The sequence below is a fragment of the Triticum urartu genome, chromosome 4A (assembly GCF_056163025.1).
Source record: "Triticum urartu cultivar PI428250 chromosome 4A, HENAU_Tu73, whole genome shotgun sequence".
Classification (NCBI taxonomy): Eukaryota; Viridiplantae; Streptophyta; class Magnoliopsida; order Poales; family Poaceae; genus Triticum; species Triticum urartu.
Window position 1 is genome coordinate 609,691,224 of NC_141876.1, and position 13,630 is coordinate 609,704,853.

The 13,630-nt window shown below is 42.5% G+C and overlaps 1 protein-coding gene and 1 long non-coding RNA gene across 2 annotated transcripts; one reads left to right on the forward strand and one right to left on the reverse strand.

Annotated features, from left to right (window-relative positions):
- Positions 1 to 2,845: 2,845 nt before the first annotated feature.
- On the forward strand, positions 2,846 to 4,525 carry LOC147977303 (uncharacterized). Its single transcript, XR_015601839.1, has 2 exons — positions 2,846 to 3,975; positions 4,187 to 4,525. It is a non-coding gene; the product is annotated as an uncharacterized LOC147977303 (long non-coding RNA).
- A 109-nt stretch (positions 4,526 to 4,634) lies between these two features.
- LOC147977304 (pyrroline-5-carboxylate reductase-like) lies at positions 4,635 to 8,129 on the reverse strand. The gene is made up of 5 exons (XM_087519265.1): positions 7,900 to 8,129; positions 7,230 to 7,390; positions 7,059 to 7,107; positions 6,785 to 6,877; positions 4,635 to 5,803 (listed from the first exon to the last, which is right to left on the reverse strand). Exons 2-5 carry the CDS (start codon positions 7,377 to 7,379, stop codon positions 5,712 to 5,714), a joined length of 384 nt encoding a protein of 127 aa, XP_087375391.1. The 5' UTR covers positions 7,380 to 7,390; positions 7,900 to 8,129; the 3' UTR covers positions 4,635 to 5,711.
- Between the last annotated feature and the right edge of the window lie 5,501 nt (positions 8,130 to 13,630).

The window sequence follows — 13,630 nt, forward strand, 5'->3', positions numbered from 1 at the left end:
CGCTACCATGAGCGATGCAGGTGCCAGGACCAGCGCGGCAGCGGCGGCGAGAGTTGGTGCATACTCCATCGATGAGGGAGAAGACGACGCCTTGGAGTGAGCAAGTCATTCCGCCACCTGGGGCTAAGGGACTCTTAAAAAATGCATTTCCTGCTTTCTCTTTCGTTGGAGTAGCCATATTTATCCTAGATTCCCCTTTGCATAATGAACCAGGAGTTTAGACTGTTTAGTGTGCTTGCATGTAAACTGAACCATACACACTTTTTTCTTTGTTGTTTTCCTTTTCTTTCCAGTGCATGCATTCTCAGTCCGGCCTTCCATTCCACATGACGGAAGAACCCCCGAGGACGCACGATCGTACCGTCTGTTTTCATTTCTCTTGAAGGATTAGCGTTACAAATAACTGGTAAATAAAGAAAACTTAGTGAAAACTTCTCGAAAACTACTTATAAAAAGTCACAAATTCTTGAGCAATCAAGAGCCATAGTAAATGGAAATTATATTGTGTTATTAGGCATTGTATAGAATAATATATAAATATTAGATAACTGAGTCTAGATATGACTGCAAGGCCAAGATTATTTCCATTGAAGGATAAATCGTACTTTTGTAGGTAGCGCCGAAATTAAACACAAACCAATCTATTTTCTGTTTGGCCTCATTCATTGATCAAAACTAAAAAAATTCCTTAAAAATTATTTATCAAAAATCTCCATATCATATCTAAATGTCTTCTATAGTTTGTTATTATTCAACATTTATGGCTAAGTATTCTCTAAACCAGGTTGCAAATAAAGTTAAAATTATACCAATAATTATTATTATCGAAAGTTCATAGATTCTACAAAACATAATCAAATTAATGTTTGGAACATTAGATGAATTCCCTTAACAAACATAAAATGACACTTTTATAATTTTAAAAGTGATGAGTTAGTCATCGCTAACATACCATCATTAACAGATTAATCACCATTACTACAACAAGTCAAAAATATCTCCACCCTTAGAGTTTTATTGGTGCAATTTCACGTCGTACACAAGACATGTAAAAAAAGAGATTTTCACATTTGTGCCTTTTTTGGATAGTTTTGCCCTTAGTAATTTTGAACTATGCTCGGTCTTACTCCTAAATAATTGTATTTGGTTATAGAAATGACCCTTAAGTTTAATTTCCATCTTGGCAAAGATGTTTCACTGTGACCCAATATGTCATGTTGTTTAGGAGCAAACTGTGCACCCGTTGAAAGTAGGGGCAAAATCGTTGGTGAGCACCAGCTAAGGGCAGGAATATGAAAATCCCTTAAAAGTACCTTATATATTTAGTTCTCATTTATGAACAAAAAATGGGTATGCTTAGTGAAATCCACAAGTAAAATATTCACAATTACGATTACATGTGCACTAAACCTCTTTTGGCGTTGTGTAAACCAATAAACAAACCCAACGAATGCCAAAATGTACAATACCAAAGTATGTTGACATCAATCCTTATTTTCACAAAATTGTTTTCAGGAAATCTCCACGCCATAATATATTTCTTATTTATAGCTTTGATACACTCTAATTCATGTCGCAAATAGAAAGACACAATTGTATCAATCATTACTTGAGAAAATCATTAGAACTACAAATTTGATCACATCAAAATGTGTTCATCATTTGAAGAAATGTATGTAGTTGATATTTTTTATATTTACTATTTTGGTACTACTAACATAAGTTTATTAAAACACTACTAAACTGCGCTAGTTACAAGAACAAGTTTATTCATCGATTTTTTCAGGCCGGCCCGTGAGCACGCCGGCACGGCCCGCCTTGGGCCAGGCACGGCACGGGCTAAACGGGCTAGGCCCGGCATGCGGCATGCCCTGGGCCATGCCTGGGCCTGGAGGCTGGGCATGCGGGCCGGCACGGCACGGCACGACCCGATTGCGTTTTTAAAATTTTTTTATACATCTATATATGGTCCAACATGTATAAATAGGCTAAAAAACGCTCAATGCGTCAAATAACAGGCTGAAAATATGCGGCCCACCGTGCTAAACGGGCCAACATGCCGGCCCGTGCCTGGGTCTGGGGTGCAGCACGCGGGCCGGCACGGTACGAACCGTATAGTAATCGTGCCCTGGCAGGCCGTGCCGGGCCATGCACGATTACGATGGGCCGGGCCGTGCCGGGCCGGCCCGTTTGGCCAGGCACACTTAGTGTACCATGACATCAATCCTCATCCTCAAGAATTTATTTGTAAAAGAAAATATTTGTGTTATATTTAAGATACATTCTTCCTCCATATTTGGTTCTGATTAGATATTTTCAATTTAGATGTGCTCTAACTAGAGTCGTGAATAAAAAAACAGTTATAGGAATAGTTATTCTGAAGTTTATTAAACATGCAAATGTGATCAAATTGAAGTGTTTACATTGTTTATTTAGAGAAACCTCCATAGTAAAATGATTATGTTGTTCTTGTATTCCTTTTAGATATTTATTTACCAGTAACTATTAAAATCTGATCGTCAAAAAATAAGAAACTATTAGACACAATGACAATAACATGTTTATAACAAAAATAAATTGATATAGCATCTTCTTATATGTAAATAGATATTTATAAATGTTATCATATAAGATTATCGATATTAATAAATGATTATTGACAAAACATTTTCTCTATATAAGATAGATACTAATAAATCATTTCCATATATTTCTTATAAGAAGATATTAATGAATGATTTTCAGTATATTTCTTTTATTCTAGAAAATCAAAAATTAATAAAAATACATTTGTTTTTTAAATAAGATAGATTTTAATAAATGCATTATATATATTTCTAATAAGAAGACATTAATGACGAATTTTCAATATATTTCTCGTATTCCAGCAAAGCACACAATTAATACAAGATTTTCCAAGATACATATATGTTAATAAATGATTTCTATATATTTCGTATAGTAAGAAGACATTAATGAACAATTTCAATATCCCTCTTGTATTCTATCAAAGCATAGAATTAATACAATATTTTTCTATATACTATAAGATGGATGCCAATTAATGTAGAAATTAATGAATGATTTCGGTGTATATCTTGTATTACAGCAAAGCACACATTAATTGAAATCTGCTTTTGCATATGTTACCAGTATTACACTGAACGTGTTTTGTCTCTGTGTAGAACCGACGGTAGACGCAAGCAACACCAACTGACGCTAGAGCACCGCGCCCTGCTCCGCGGCGAAAGAGCTCGCGTCACCGCACCACTCATTGACAGCCCATCTCCACCTAAGCGTCCCTGGCTCCTCCTCCACGTGTTCCGTCCGCCCCATCAGTTTCTTCTCCATTGCTTCTCCCCGGAGGAATCCCTCCCCTTATAGCCCCACTTCACTCGTGAGCTTCTCCTTTACCTTGCTCGATCTCTAATCTCCTCCTCCCCCCCTTCCCATCTCTATGCCCGTAATTGCACCCGTCGCAAATAATGGTGGCCCCCGTCGCTCTCTAACATGGTTCGTCGGTGGAGGTGCCCCCGTCAATACAGCACCCGGGAGTAGTGGGGTGGGGGAAGAACCCATGTGTGTCTTGCGCCCTCCCCGAGCTGTCGAGGGCCACCATTATTTGCTACGCCTACAAATGTGGGTTTCATGAATCCTGCGTCCACGTCTTGGATCTGCTTATGCGCCAGCCTCCGCCAACACCGCTGCCCAGCCACCCTGGCGTGCGGGTTCGGCGGCCTCCGGTAGCGGTGATCGAGGACTGGATGGGCAGGAGCGGTCAAATTTTGGTCAAAATTGTCCAACAAGTAGTAGGTCTGTTATAGGTAGAAACTCTCATATCCTAAAATCAGCAAAAGATAAATTTGCTTGATATAGATGCAGCGTTGCCTGAGGAAGCTTTTGTGAAGTCTCAACAAATGAGAAGGCGTTCATGGCGTGCTTTTGTGAAGCATGCTATTATATTTATTCACATTCGTACGTGCCACAGAAAATATATATCTATCTAGCACAGTAGTGTTTATTACAGTATTTTTCTGTTGATTATCTAGTCCATTAAGAACTCTCTAATATCTTTTTTTTTGCGCAGAAGAACTCTCTAATATCGTCTTCATACAAACTGAATGCTTGAGAGCGCTGTTATTATTCATTCCACTGATTAATCGTATCTATTCTATGCCTCTTCCAGATGGTACTGGCGACCAGTGTGTTGGAGAATATGATAAAATCCGAGTTCCTGAAGAATGATTGGTGGTACTGGTCCTTCTTCACAGTAGCCATGAAGACCTCAACTGTATCCGTGCTCGCTCTCAGGATCTACACTCTCGACGACTGTATCATGTACACAAAGGAGCCTAATACCGTGCTGGCTACAAAGGTTGTAAACAAGGGGAGGACGAGGAAAGAGCCAGAACCATCGGTGTCGTAATCTGCGCCGCTTTATCTATTGTATACCCCAAATTTAGATGTTTCGCAGACGATGCAAAACAATTTGATGCTATGGGAATAGATAGAGATGCTATAGACAGTCTTTGGTTATGTGGTCCCTTGAGACTTTAGGGCTAGCTTTCATTCCGGTGTTCCTGTCACGCTGCAACCTTGAGCGTTCATTTTAATAAGTCATATTTACCAGACTATAGTTGCGCACCTTAGATATGTTAGGGCCAATAAAGAAGGAAAATGTGTTGTTTCGAGGATGGCAGCGGCAAGGGCTGGCGTTTAATTTTTCCACCAGGAGCAGCTGCATGCGAATGCAGTTTCTCCTTTTGGGCTAACCTGTTTTGCTTTCACATCATTTAGGTTAGAGCATCTACGTCCCGGCGTTTCAAACTGGCCTTAAACGAATGGACGGATGATCTGGTAAAAAAAACCCGACTCAGACAGGCTCCTCATACCAGCCCTAAATGTCGGATTGACAGCTCGGGCCGATGCGGAAACACTCCGAAAACCATCAGTCCAGGCGGCGTCCACTCCAATTCTTGATGGTGCAGCTCCAACGCGCTGCCCGAGGGCTCTAGTCCAGCTATTTAAGCCAGACGCCCGCACTCAAACCCTACCCCGTCCACATTCTCTCCCTTCCCATTTGCCGCTGCCACATTCCCCTTGTCGTTCGCCTTCACATTCCACTAGCCATGCCCCGTCGCCGGGTCACGACCTATGCTATGCTCACGCGGGAACGCTGGCTACAGTTCCTTGAGCAGATCCGAGCTAGGCGCGAAGCTCAGAACATTGCAGGCCTAACTTCGGACTCGCCGAAGCCGGAGGAGGAGGTGGACGAAGTGGACGCGGCCACGGCAGATGCGGAGTCGGAGGAGGAGGAGGAGGAGGATCCGGCTGTGGGCTTCGGTATGCTCGAGGTGTCCAAAGCGGAGCAACAAGCCATCCTTGACTCCATCCAATCAGAGGTGGAGGTGGAGGCCAACCGATGCTTCCTCCGCCAGCGACAAATGGAGATCAACGAAATGTTCGCCAATCTAGAGGAGGAGGAGCCATAGTTGCAGCAGGTGACCATCTACCCGGAGCCCGGCACGGAGATCGTTGACATCTCCGACGACAATGAGTAGTGGAAGGCCCTAGCCAAGTCTGTCTTACCAAAGATGAGGCAAGCGGCGAGCCTACCGCCGCTCGCCTCTAAAGTCAGAAATCAAAAGCATTCACATGTCCTGTCCGCCGAGGAATCCTTTCTTTTGAGAATCACCATGGGCACGGCGTACTCATCGAGGAGACGGATCTAAGGCCGAGTAGACGTCTGCCCAAGCAACATGCTTTTTAGGCGGCCAGAGAGGAAACCCCCTTTTCCATGCCACTGCAAATGATCTCCAGTTAGGAGGCACATCACTAAATAAATGCAACAACATCAGCAAGAAAGATACAATTCCAATTGTGTGAAAAGCAGGAAGGAAGTGCATAGTAATACTATCTCCATTTAGCAAATCTACTAGCATTACAGAATTTCTACCAATGATAAAAAAAATTCAAAACCTCACTGGTAAAATATTACAAGTAGATAATGTGTTGCGTGTAAGACCGTTACAAATTAAAAATTACAATCATAGATAATAATGAATCGACAAAGCAGACCGATACTTGGAGATTTTAAAGCAAAATCCTTGGCATTTCAATTAGGTAAACATTGGTATTTCATTAGACACTAAAAATAAAAGAGGAATGAAAATAGAATGAAAGGTCGTGTTAGAATCAGTCATTAAAAATAACAATGGAGCGAATCCATGGGACATACTGCCTAGCATGTACTTAGACTCGTTACGGGAACAAAGAAGAGTTCACATTTCTTTAAAGTATCACTAAAGAGAGAGATCACCACATAATTCTACTCAAGTGATAGCTTCGTAAGAGCGATTAGTTAACAATATTGAAATTACATATGTGTGTAGTTGATAGATTGCAAGTCAACATATGTGGCCGAGGGAGTGGTTGGCATTACTCTAATAATTCGGCGCTGACCAGACCAATCCTGGAATTAAAAGCAAAAACAAAGTCTCTGGTGCTGGGATACTATAACTTAAGTGTCAGTCTTATTCTTATTATGGGGAGATAATGGTGCATCGCTCAACACTCAGTTGTTGAGATAACTGATCCTGTAATTAAAAGAGAAAGAATGAAAATGGAAATGGTGATGTATGTTGACATACTGCGGCTTAAGTGTCGGTCTTATTCTTATGGAGAGAAAATGGTGCATCGCTCAACTTATACAATTTTGATGGAGGGTAATTTTACCAAAATTAAAGTTTCAGAAGTTCAGTAAACCCTGAATACACTGGCCAACCTGTAAATCTTTCATTTTTAATAGCAGCAGTAATGGACACCAGAAGCTTTTCTTCAGACAGCAAGGGCTTGAGCTCAACCAGAACCTTCTTCACTGCAATTTCATATGTGGGTAATTCATAAGCGCGCAAAACAAAAGCCAGAGTTATTATAAATCTGGGGCATCAGTGGTTGCTTTCATGGACTAGCAAATACTATCTCGAGAACAAAAGTTTGCGAGATGCATCAGTGATTGATTGCCTTCAGGGGCTAACAATACTACCTAGTACGCTTACCAATCTGAGGCTTGATAGAGATGACGATCACATCACTGTCCTCGACAACCTACGACGAGAAGAGAAAAAAACGGAGTGTTTGTCAAGCTTGAACACGTGATGGACAGAGATACTTCGCTGCTTCGAGCATATGGAGGCAGGGTCTCAATCAGATGGGGGGAATAGACTGACCTGGGCGTTGGAGGCGAGGATGGTGGCGCCAAGGGAGGCGAAGGCGGCGCAGCGCTCAGGGTGGCGGTGGACCGTGGTGCGGATGGCGGAGGCCGAGAGGACACCCGACGCCGCCACGCCACATGCGATGCTCTCAGCTAGGTTCCCCATACCGACGAAGCCTATATAATATATAGGACAACAAATGTGCAGTAAGCTAGCAACATCAATGACTCAATGACCATATATCGATAACAGTAGCAAAGTATCATTGCGGCAATATATCGATAATAGTTTAAAAAAAATCAGATTCCTTCTAGAATTTCATCAAACATTTTCGTTATGAATTTTATCAAATAATACAAGGAAAAGACAAGACCACTTATCCCCTTTCCTCTCCCATTAACTTGAGGTGGCCAACCACCACCAATCTATGACTAATCTTTTTGTATTACAGACTCAATATTCTACCAGACACAAATGAGCAGTAGTTCCTGGATTTACACTGATCTAATCCATCAGCTACCCTAGTCATCATCCACCAAATTGACAAAGCATCCAAACTAGACGGAATTCTTTTTAGACCTACTAGGGTGTCAAAGAAGAGGACATAGTCATATAAGATGGATGAGATCCAACCGAGCACTAGGAACATACCAAAATTGCTGGATGCAAGGGGAATACGGGATACCTTGCAACTTGGAAGTGGCGACGACAGAGGAGGAATACGGCCGTCGCCTAGAGGTCCTGGGACCGGCCGCCGGCGTAGGCTGCTTGCTTGCTTGCCGCGCTGCCGCCACCACTTGGCGGGCAGCCTGCAGGTGCCGTCCGGCGTCCGCCGCCGCCCCCGTCGGCTGCAGATGCAGAGCAGTTTTTTCTTTCTTGAGAAATATAGCAGGGGAGCATTTTTTGTTGTTGAGAAACTGCAGCTGCAGGACTGCAGGAGAGCAGCTTTTTTTATAGGTGCAGGAGAAGGAGCAGTCGAGGCCTTGAGGGCTGTCGGCCTGTTACGTGCGCGTGGGCTGGACCTGGATGGGATTGGGACATTGGGTGGGCTTCAACAGTTCTAATTGTGTCTGTTTCAGTTCATCTATGTACTCCTAAGTCAACCCGGCAATTCGACCCATGGGTACGCATGCCCATGGCATCCGACCCGAATGGCTAGGGTATGGGTCTTTATGTACACCCATGAACGCGGAATAACCCGGTTAGTTGTGGGTAGGGTATGGGCATAGGTTTACGCCTATGGGTTACTCGATGGGCTGCCCGATTAATATGAAATGTAGGTCACATATATACATGGTCTAATTTATACTAATACATACGTATTCTCTCCATTCTTAAATGTAAGTCTTTTTAGAGATTCAAACAAGTGACTATATACGAAGCAAAATGAGTGAATCTATACTCTAAAATAAGTCTACATACATTTGTATGTCGTAATCCATTTAAAATGTCTAAAACAACTTATATTTAAAAACGAAGGGAGTACATATTTAATCATTCTGAAATGTGGGTCACATACATACGTACATGTTTAATAATGTACGAGCCACATAGCAAAGGATTCACCACAAAAAGCAAAAAACAATTCGCTCCAACTCCTTAGGTTGCGACAAGTGGCGCACATGCAGCGCGCCACTTGTCGCAACCTGGGGTTTCCCTTTTTCGTAAATCCGTTTATTCAAAATATTTTATCTCTTAAACCGTGCGTCCAAATGTCAAACCGTTTTCACCGTTAGATTTCTCGCATCGAGATCTTCAAAACTAGATACCAGGTTGATAGGTTTTGACGAACTTTTTTTCACAAAAAAACGAACGAAAAAACCGAACCGGGAGCACGGGTTTTTTTCCTTTCCGAAAGAGGCACGTCCGTGCGTCTCACGAAATCACAACCATACCTCTTGCGGAAGCAAAACCGTGACTCCCGCGGAAAAAAAAGAGAAAACGTGTTTTTTCGTTTCCGAGGAGGCACGGCCGTGACTCTCGCGAAAGCACACCCGTGCCTGTCGCGGAAGCAAAATCGTGACTCTCGTGAAAGAAAAAAAACAGAAAACGCGTTTTTTTTCGTTTCTGAGAGGCACGGCTGTGATTCTCGCGAAAGCACAACCGTGCCTCTCGCAGAAGCAAAACCGTGACTCTCGCGAAAGGAAAAAAATAGAAAACGCATTTTTTTCGTTTTCGAGAGGCACGACCGTGACTCTGGCGAAAGCACAACCGTGCCTCTCGCGGAAACAAAACCGTGACTCTCGCGAAAAGACAAAAGACAGAAAATGCATTTTTTCCATTTTCGATAGGCACGGCGTGACTCTCGCGAAAGCAAAACCGTGACTCTCGTGAAAGAAAAAAAAACGCGTTTTTTCACGGAAAAAGTTTTTTTTTCGAAATTTCTTTTGGTCGAAAAGCTATGGAGGACTCCTGAGTCATGACATGTTCAAAAAAAAGAGGTGGCTTCCTCCGCCACAAAATTTGTTCAAAAAAAATTTCACAAAATTTGTTAAAAAATAAAATGCCGATGGAGTGGTTGCATGCAATAGACATGGAAATGTAGGTCATCTGCAGTGATGTTTCAAGGGGTTAAGGATCCGGTGATTTTGGAAACTATCGCATTTCAAGGGGTTAAGGATCCGATGATCTTGGAAACTTTCGCTTGCGGGGAGTCTCTTGCACTGGCAGGAGACCTCGGCATTTAGAATATTGTGGTGGCATCGGATTGCCAGGGAGTGGTCAATGACATCAACCAGGGGACAGGAGGTCCTCACGCCGCTATCATATTGAAATAATTAGATTTAAAGGAGAGCGGCGATTTGGAGCCCGGGCTCAGCTGCTCCTGTTATCTCGCGCGTCCGTTGCTGTCGTTTCGAGACTAATCTTAGCAACTGAAACGGTATCAAATACCCAAGGGTTACTAAGAACACTAGTAAAGTACACATCAATAACATGTATATCAAATATACCTTTGTTCACTTTGCCATCCTTCTTATCCGCCAAGTATTTGCGGTAGTTCCGCTTCTAGTGACCATTCCCTTTGTAGTAGAAGCACTCAGTTTCAGGCTTAGGTCTAGTTTTGGGCTTTATCATGGGAGCGGCAACTTACTTGCCATTCTTCTTGTAGTTCCCTTTCTTTTCCTTGCCATTTTCCTTGAAACTAGTGGTCTTGTTAACCATCAACACTTGATGCTCTTTCTTGATTTCTACCTTTGCTGATTTCAGCATCGCGAAGAGCTCGGGAATCATTTTCGTTATCCCTTGCATATTATAGTTCATCACGAAGTCCTACTAGCTTGGTGATAGTGACTAGAGAACTCTGTCAATCACTATCTTATCTGCAAGATTAACTCCCACTTGATTCAAGCGATTGTAGTATCCAGACATTCTGAGCACATGCTCACTGGCTGAGCCATTCTCCTCCATCTTGTAGGCAAATTACTTGTCAGAGGTCTCATACCTCTCGACACGGGCATGAGTCTGAAATACCAATTTCAGCTCTTGGAACATCTCATATGCTCCGTGGTGTTCAAAACATTTTGCAGCCCCGGTTCTAAGCCGTAAAGTATGGCACACTAAACTATCAAGTAGTCATCATATCGAGCTTGCCAAATGCTCACAACGTATGCATCTGCTCCTGCAATAGGTCTGTCACCTAGCGGTGCATCAAGGACATAATTCTTATGTGCAGGAATGAGGGTAATCCTCAGATCATGGACCCAGTCGGCATCATTGCTACTATCATCTTTCAACTTAGTTTTCTCTAGGAACATATCAAAAAACATAGGAGAGCTACAACGCGAGCTATTGATCTACAACATGATTTGCAAATACTATCAAGACTAAGTTCATGATAAATTAAGTTCAATTAATCATATTACTTAAGAACTCCCACTTAGATAAACATCCCTCAAGTCATCTAAATGATACGTGATCCAAATCAACTAAACCGTAGCGTCATTGTCGTCTTGCCAACTATTGCTTCTACAACTATCGCTAACACATAGTTATAAAGTAAAGCAATTACATGGCGTTTGCATTTCATACAATAAAGTGACAACCATAAGGCTCCTGCCAGTTGCCTACAACTTTTACAAAACATGATCATCTCATACAATAATGTATATCACATCATGTCTTGACCATATCACATCACAACATGCCATGCAAAAACAAGTTATACGTCCTCTACTTTGTCGTTGCAAGTTTTGCGTGGCTACTACGGGCATCTAGTAAGAACCGTTCTTACCTACGCATCAGAACCACAACGGTGATTTATCAAGTTTGCTGTTTTAACCTTCAACAAGGACCGACGGCAGTCAAATTCGATTCAACTAAAGTTGGAGAAACAGACACCCGCCAGCCATCTTTATGCAAAACTAGTTGCATGTATGTCGGTGGAACCGGTCTAATGAACATGGTCATGTAAGGTTGGTCTGGGCCATTTCATCCAACAATACCGCCGAATCAAAATAAGACATTGGTGGTAAGTGCTACCTCTTGAGCATGCATTGGTTTTCCCTTGAAGAGGAAAGGGTGATGCAGCAATGTAGCGTAAGTATTTCCCTTAGTTTTTGAGAACCAAGGTATCAATCCAGTAGGAGACTACACACAAATCACCTAGTACCTGCACAAACAATCAAGAACCATGCAACCAACGCGATAAAGGGGTTGTCAATCCATTCACGGCCACTTGCAAAAGTGAGATCTGATAGAGATAATAAGATAAATATTTTTGGTATTTTCGTTGTATAGATTGGAAAGTAAAGATTGCAAAATAAAAGGCAACAGAAATTGGCAAGCTGACGGGAAACTAATATGATGTAAAATAGACCCGGGGGCCATAGGTTTCACTAGTGGCTTCTCTCATGATAGCATATATTACGGTGGGTGAACAAATTACTGCCGAGCAATTGATAGAAAAGCGCATAGTTATGAGAATATCTAGGCATGATCATGAACATAGGCATCACGTCCGTGTCAAGTAGACCGAAACGATTCTGCATCTACTACTATTACTCCACACATTGACCGCTATCCAACATGCATCTAGAGTATTAAGTTCATAAGAACAGAGTAACGCTTTAGGCAAGATGACATGATGTAGAGGGATAAACTCAAGCAATATGATATAAACCCCATCTTTTTATCATCGATGGCAACAATACAATATGTGCCTTGCTGCCCCTGCTGTCACTGGGAAAGGACACTGCAAGATTGCACCCAAAGCTAAGCACTTCTCCCATTGCAAGAAAGATCAATCTAATAGGCCAAACTAAACCGATAATTCGAAGAGACTTGCAAAGATATCAAATCCAGCATATAAGAATTCAGAGAAGAACCAAATATTGATCATAGATAATCTTGATCATAAACCCACAATTCATCGGATCTCGGCAAACACACCGCAAAAAGTATTACATCGAATAGATCTCCAAGAACATCAAGGAGAACTTTGTATTGAGAACCAAAGAGAGAGAAGAAGCCATCTAGCTAAGAACTATGGACCCGAAGGTCTATGGTAAACTACTCACACATCATCGGAGAGGCTATGGTGTTGATGTAGAAGCCCTCTGTGATCGAATCCCCCTTTGGCAGATCATCGGAAAAGCCCCAAGATGGGATCTCACGGGTACAAGAGGTTACGGCAGTGGAAAGTGGTTTCATGGCTCCCATGGATGTTTTCAGGGTATAAGAGTATATATAGGCGAAAGAAGTAGGTCGGTGGAGCTACGAGGGGCCCACGAGGGTGGGGGCGCGCCTACCCCCTGGGCACGCCCTCCTGCCTCGTGGCCGCCTCATTGCGTCTCTGACTTCCACTCCAAGTCTCCTGGATGACGTTTGTTCCAAGAAAGATCCTTGCGAAGGTTTCGTTCCGTTTGGATTCCCTTTGATATTCCTTTTCTGCGAAACACTAAAATAGGCAAAAAAACAACAATTTGCACTGGGCCTTCGGTTAATAAGTTAGTCCCAAAAATTATATAAAAGTTCATGTTTAAGCCCATTAAACATCCAAAACAGATGATATAATAATATGGAACAATCGAAAATTATAGATACATTGGATACGTATCAGTAAGCAGTATGATGATCACCACCCACAACTCTTTGTGTTCTACTTGTGCATATCATCTACGCATAGACCTGGCTCAGATGCCACTATTGGGGAACGTAGTATTTCAAAATTTTGCCTACAATCACACAAGATCTATCTAGGAGAAGCATAGCAACGAGCGTGTAGAGTGTGGCCACGTACCCGCGTAGACCGAAAGCGGAATCGTTTAGTAACGCGGTTGATGTAGTCGAACATCTTCGCGATCCAACTGATCAAGTACCGAATGCACGGCACCTCCACGATCTACACACGCTCAGCTCGGTGACGTCCCTCGAACTCTAGATCCAGCTGAGGCCGAGGGAGAGTTTCATCAGCATCA

Excerpts from the sequence above, each read along its gene's own strand:
- LOC147977304 (XM_087519265.1), bottom strand. The coding sequence starts at position 7,379 with ATGGGGAACCTAGCTGAGAGCATCGCATGTGGCGTGGCGGCGTCGGGT. Across the intron at positions 7,108-7,229 it reads TCCTCGCCTCCAACGCCCAG|GTTGTCGAGGACAGTGATGT; the intron begins GTCAGTCTATTC and ends TTCTCGTCGTAG. Across the intron at positions 6,878-7,058 it reads CTCTATCAAGCCTCAGATTG|TGAAGAAGGTTCTGGTTGAG; the intron begins GTAAGCGTACTA and ends ATGAAATTGCAG.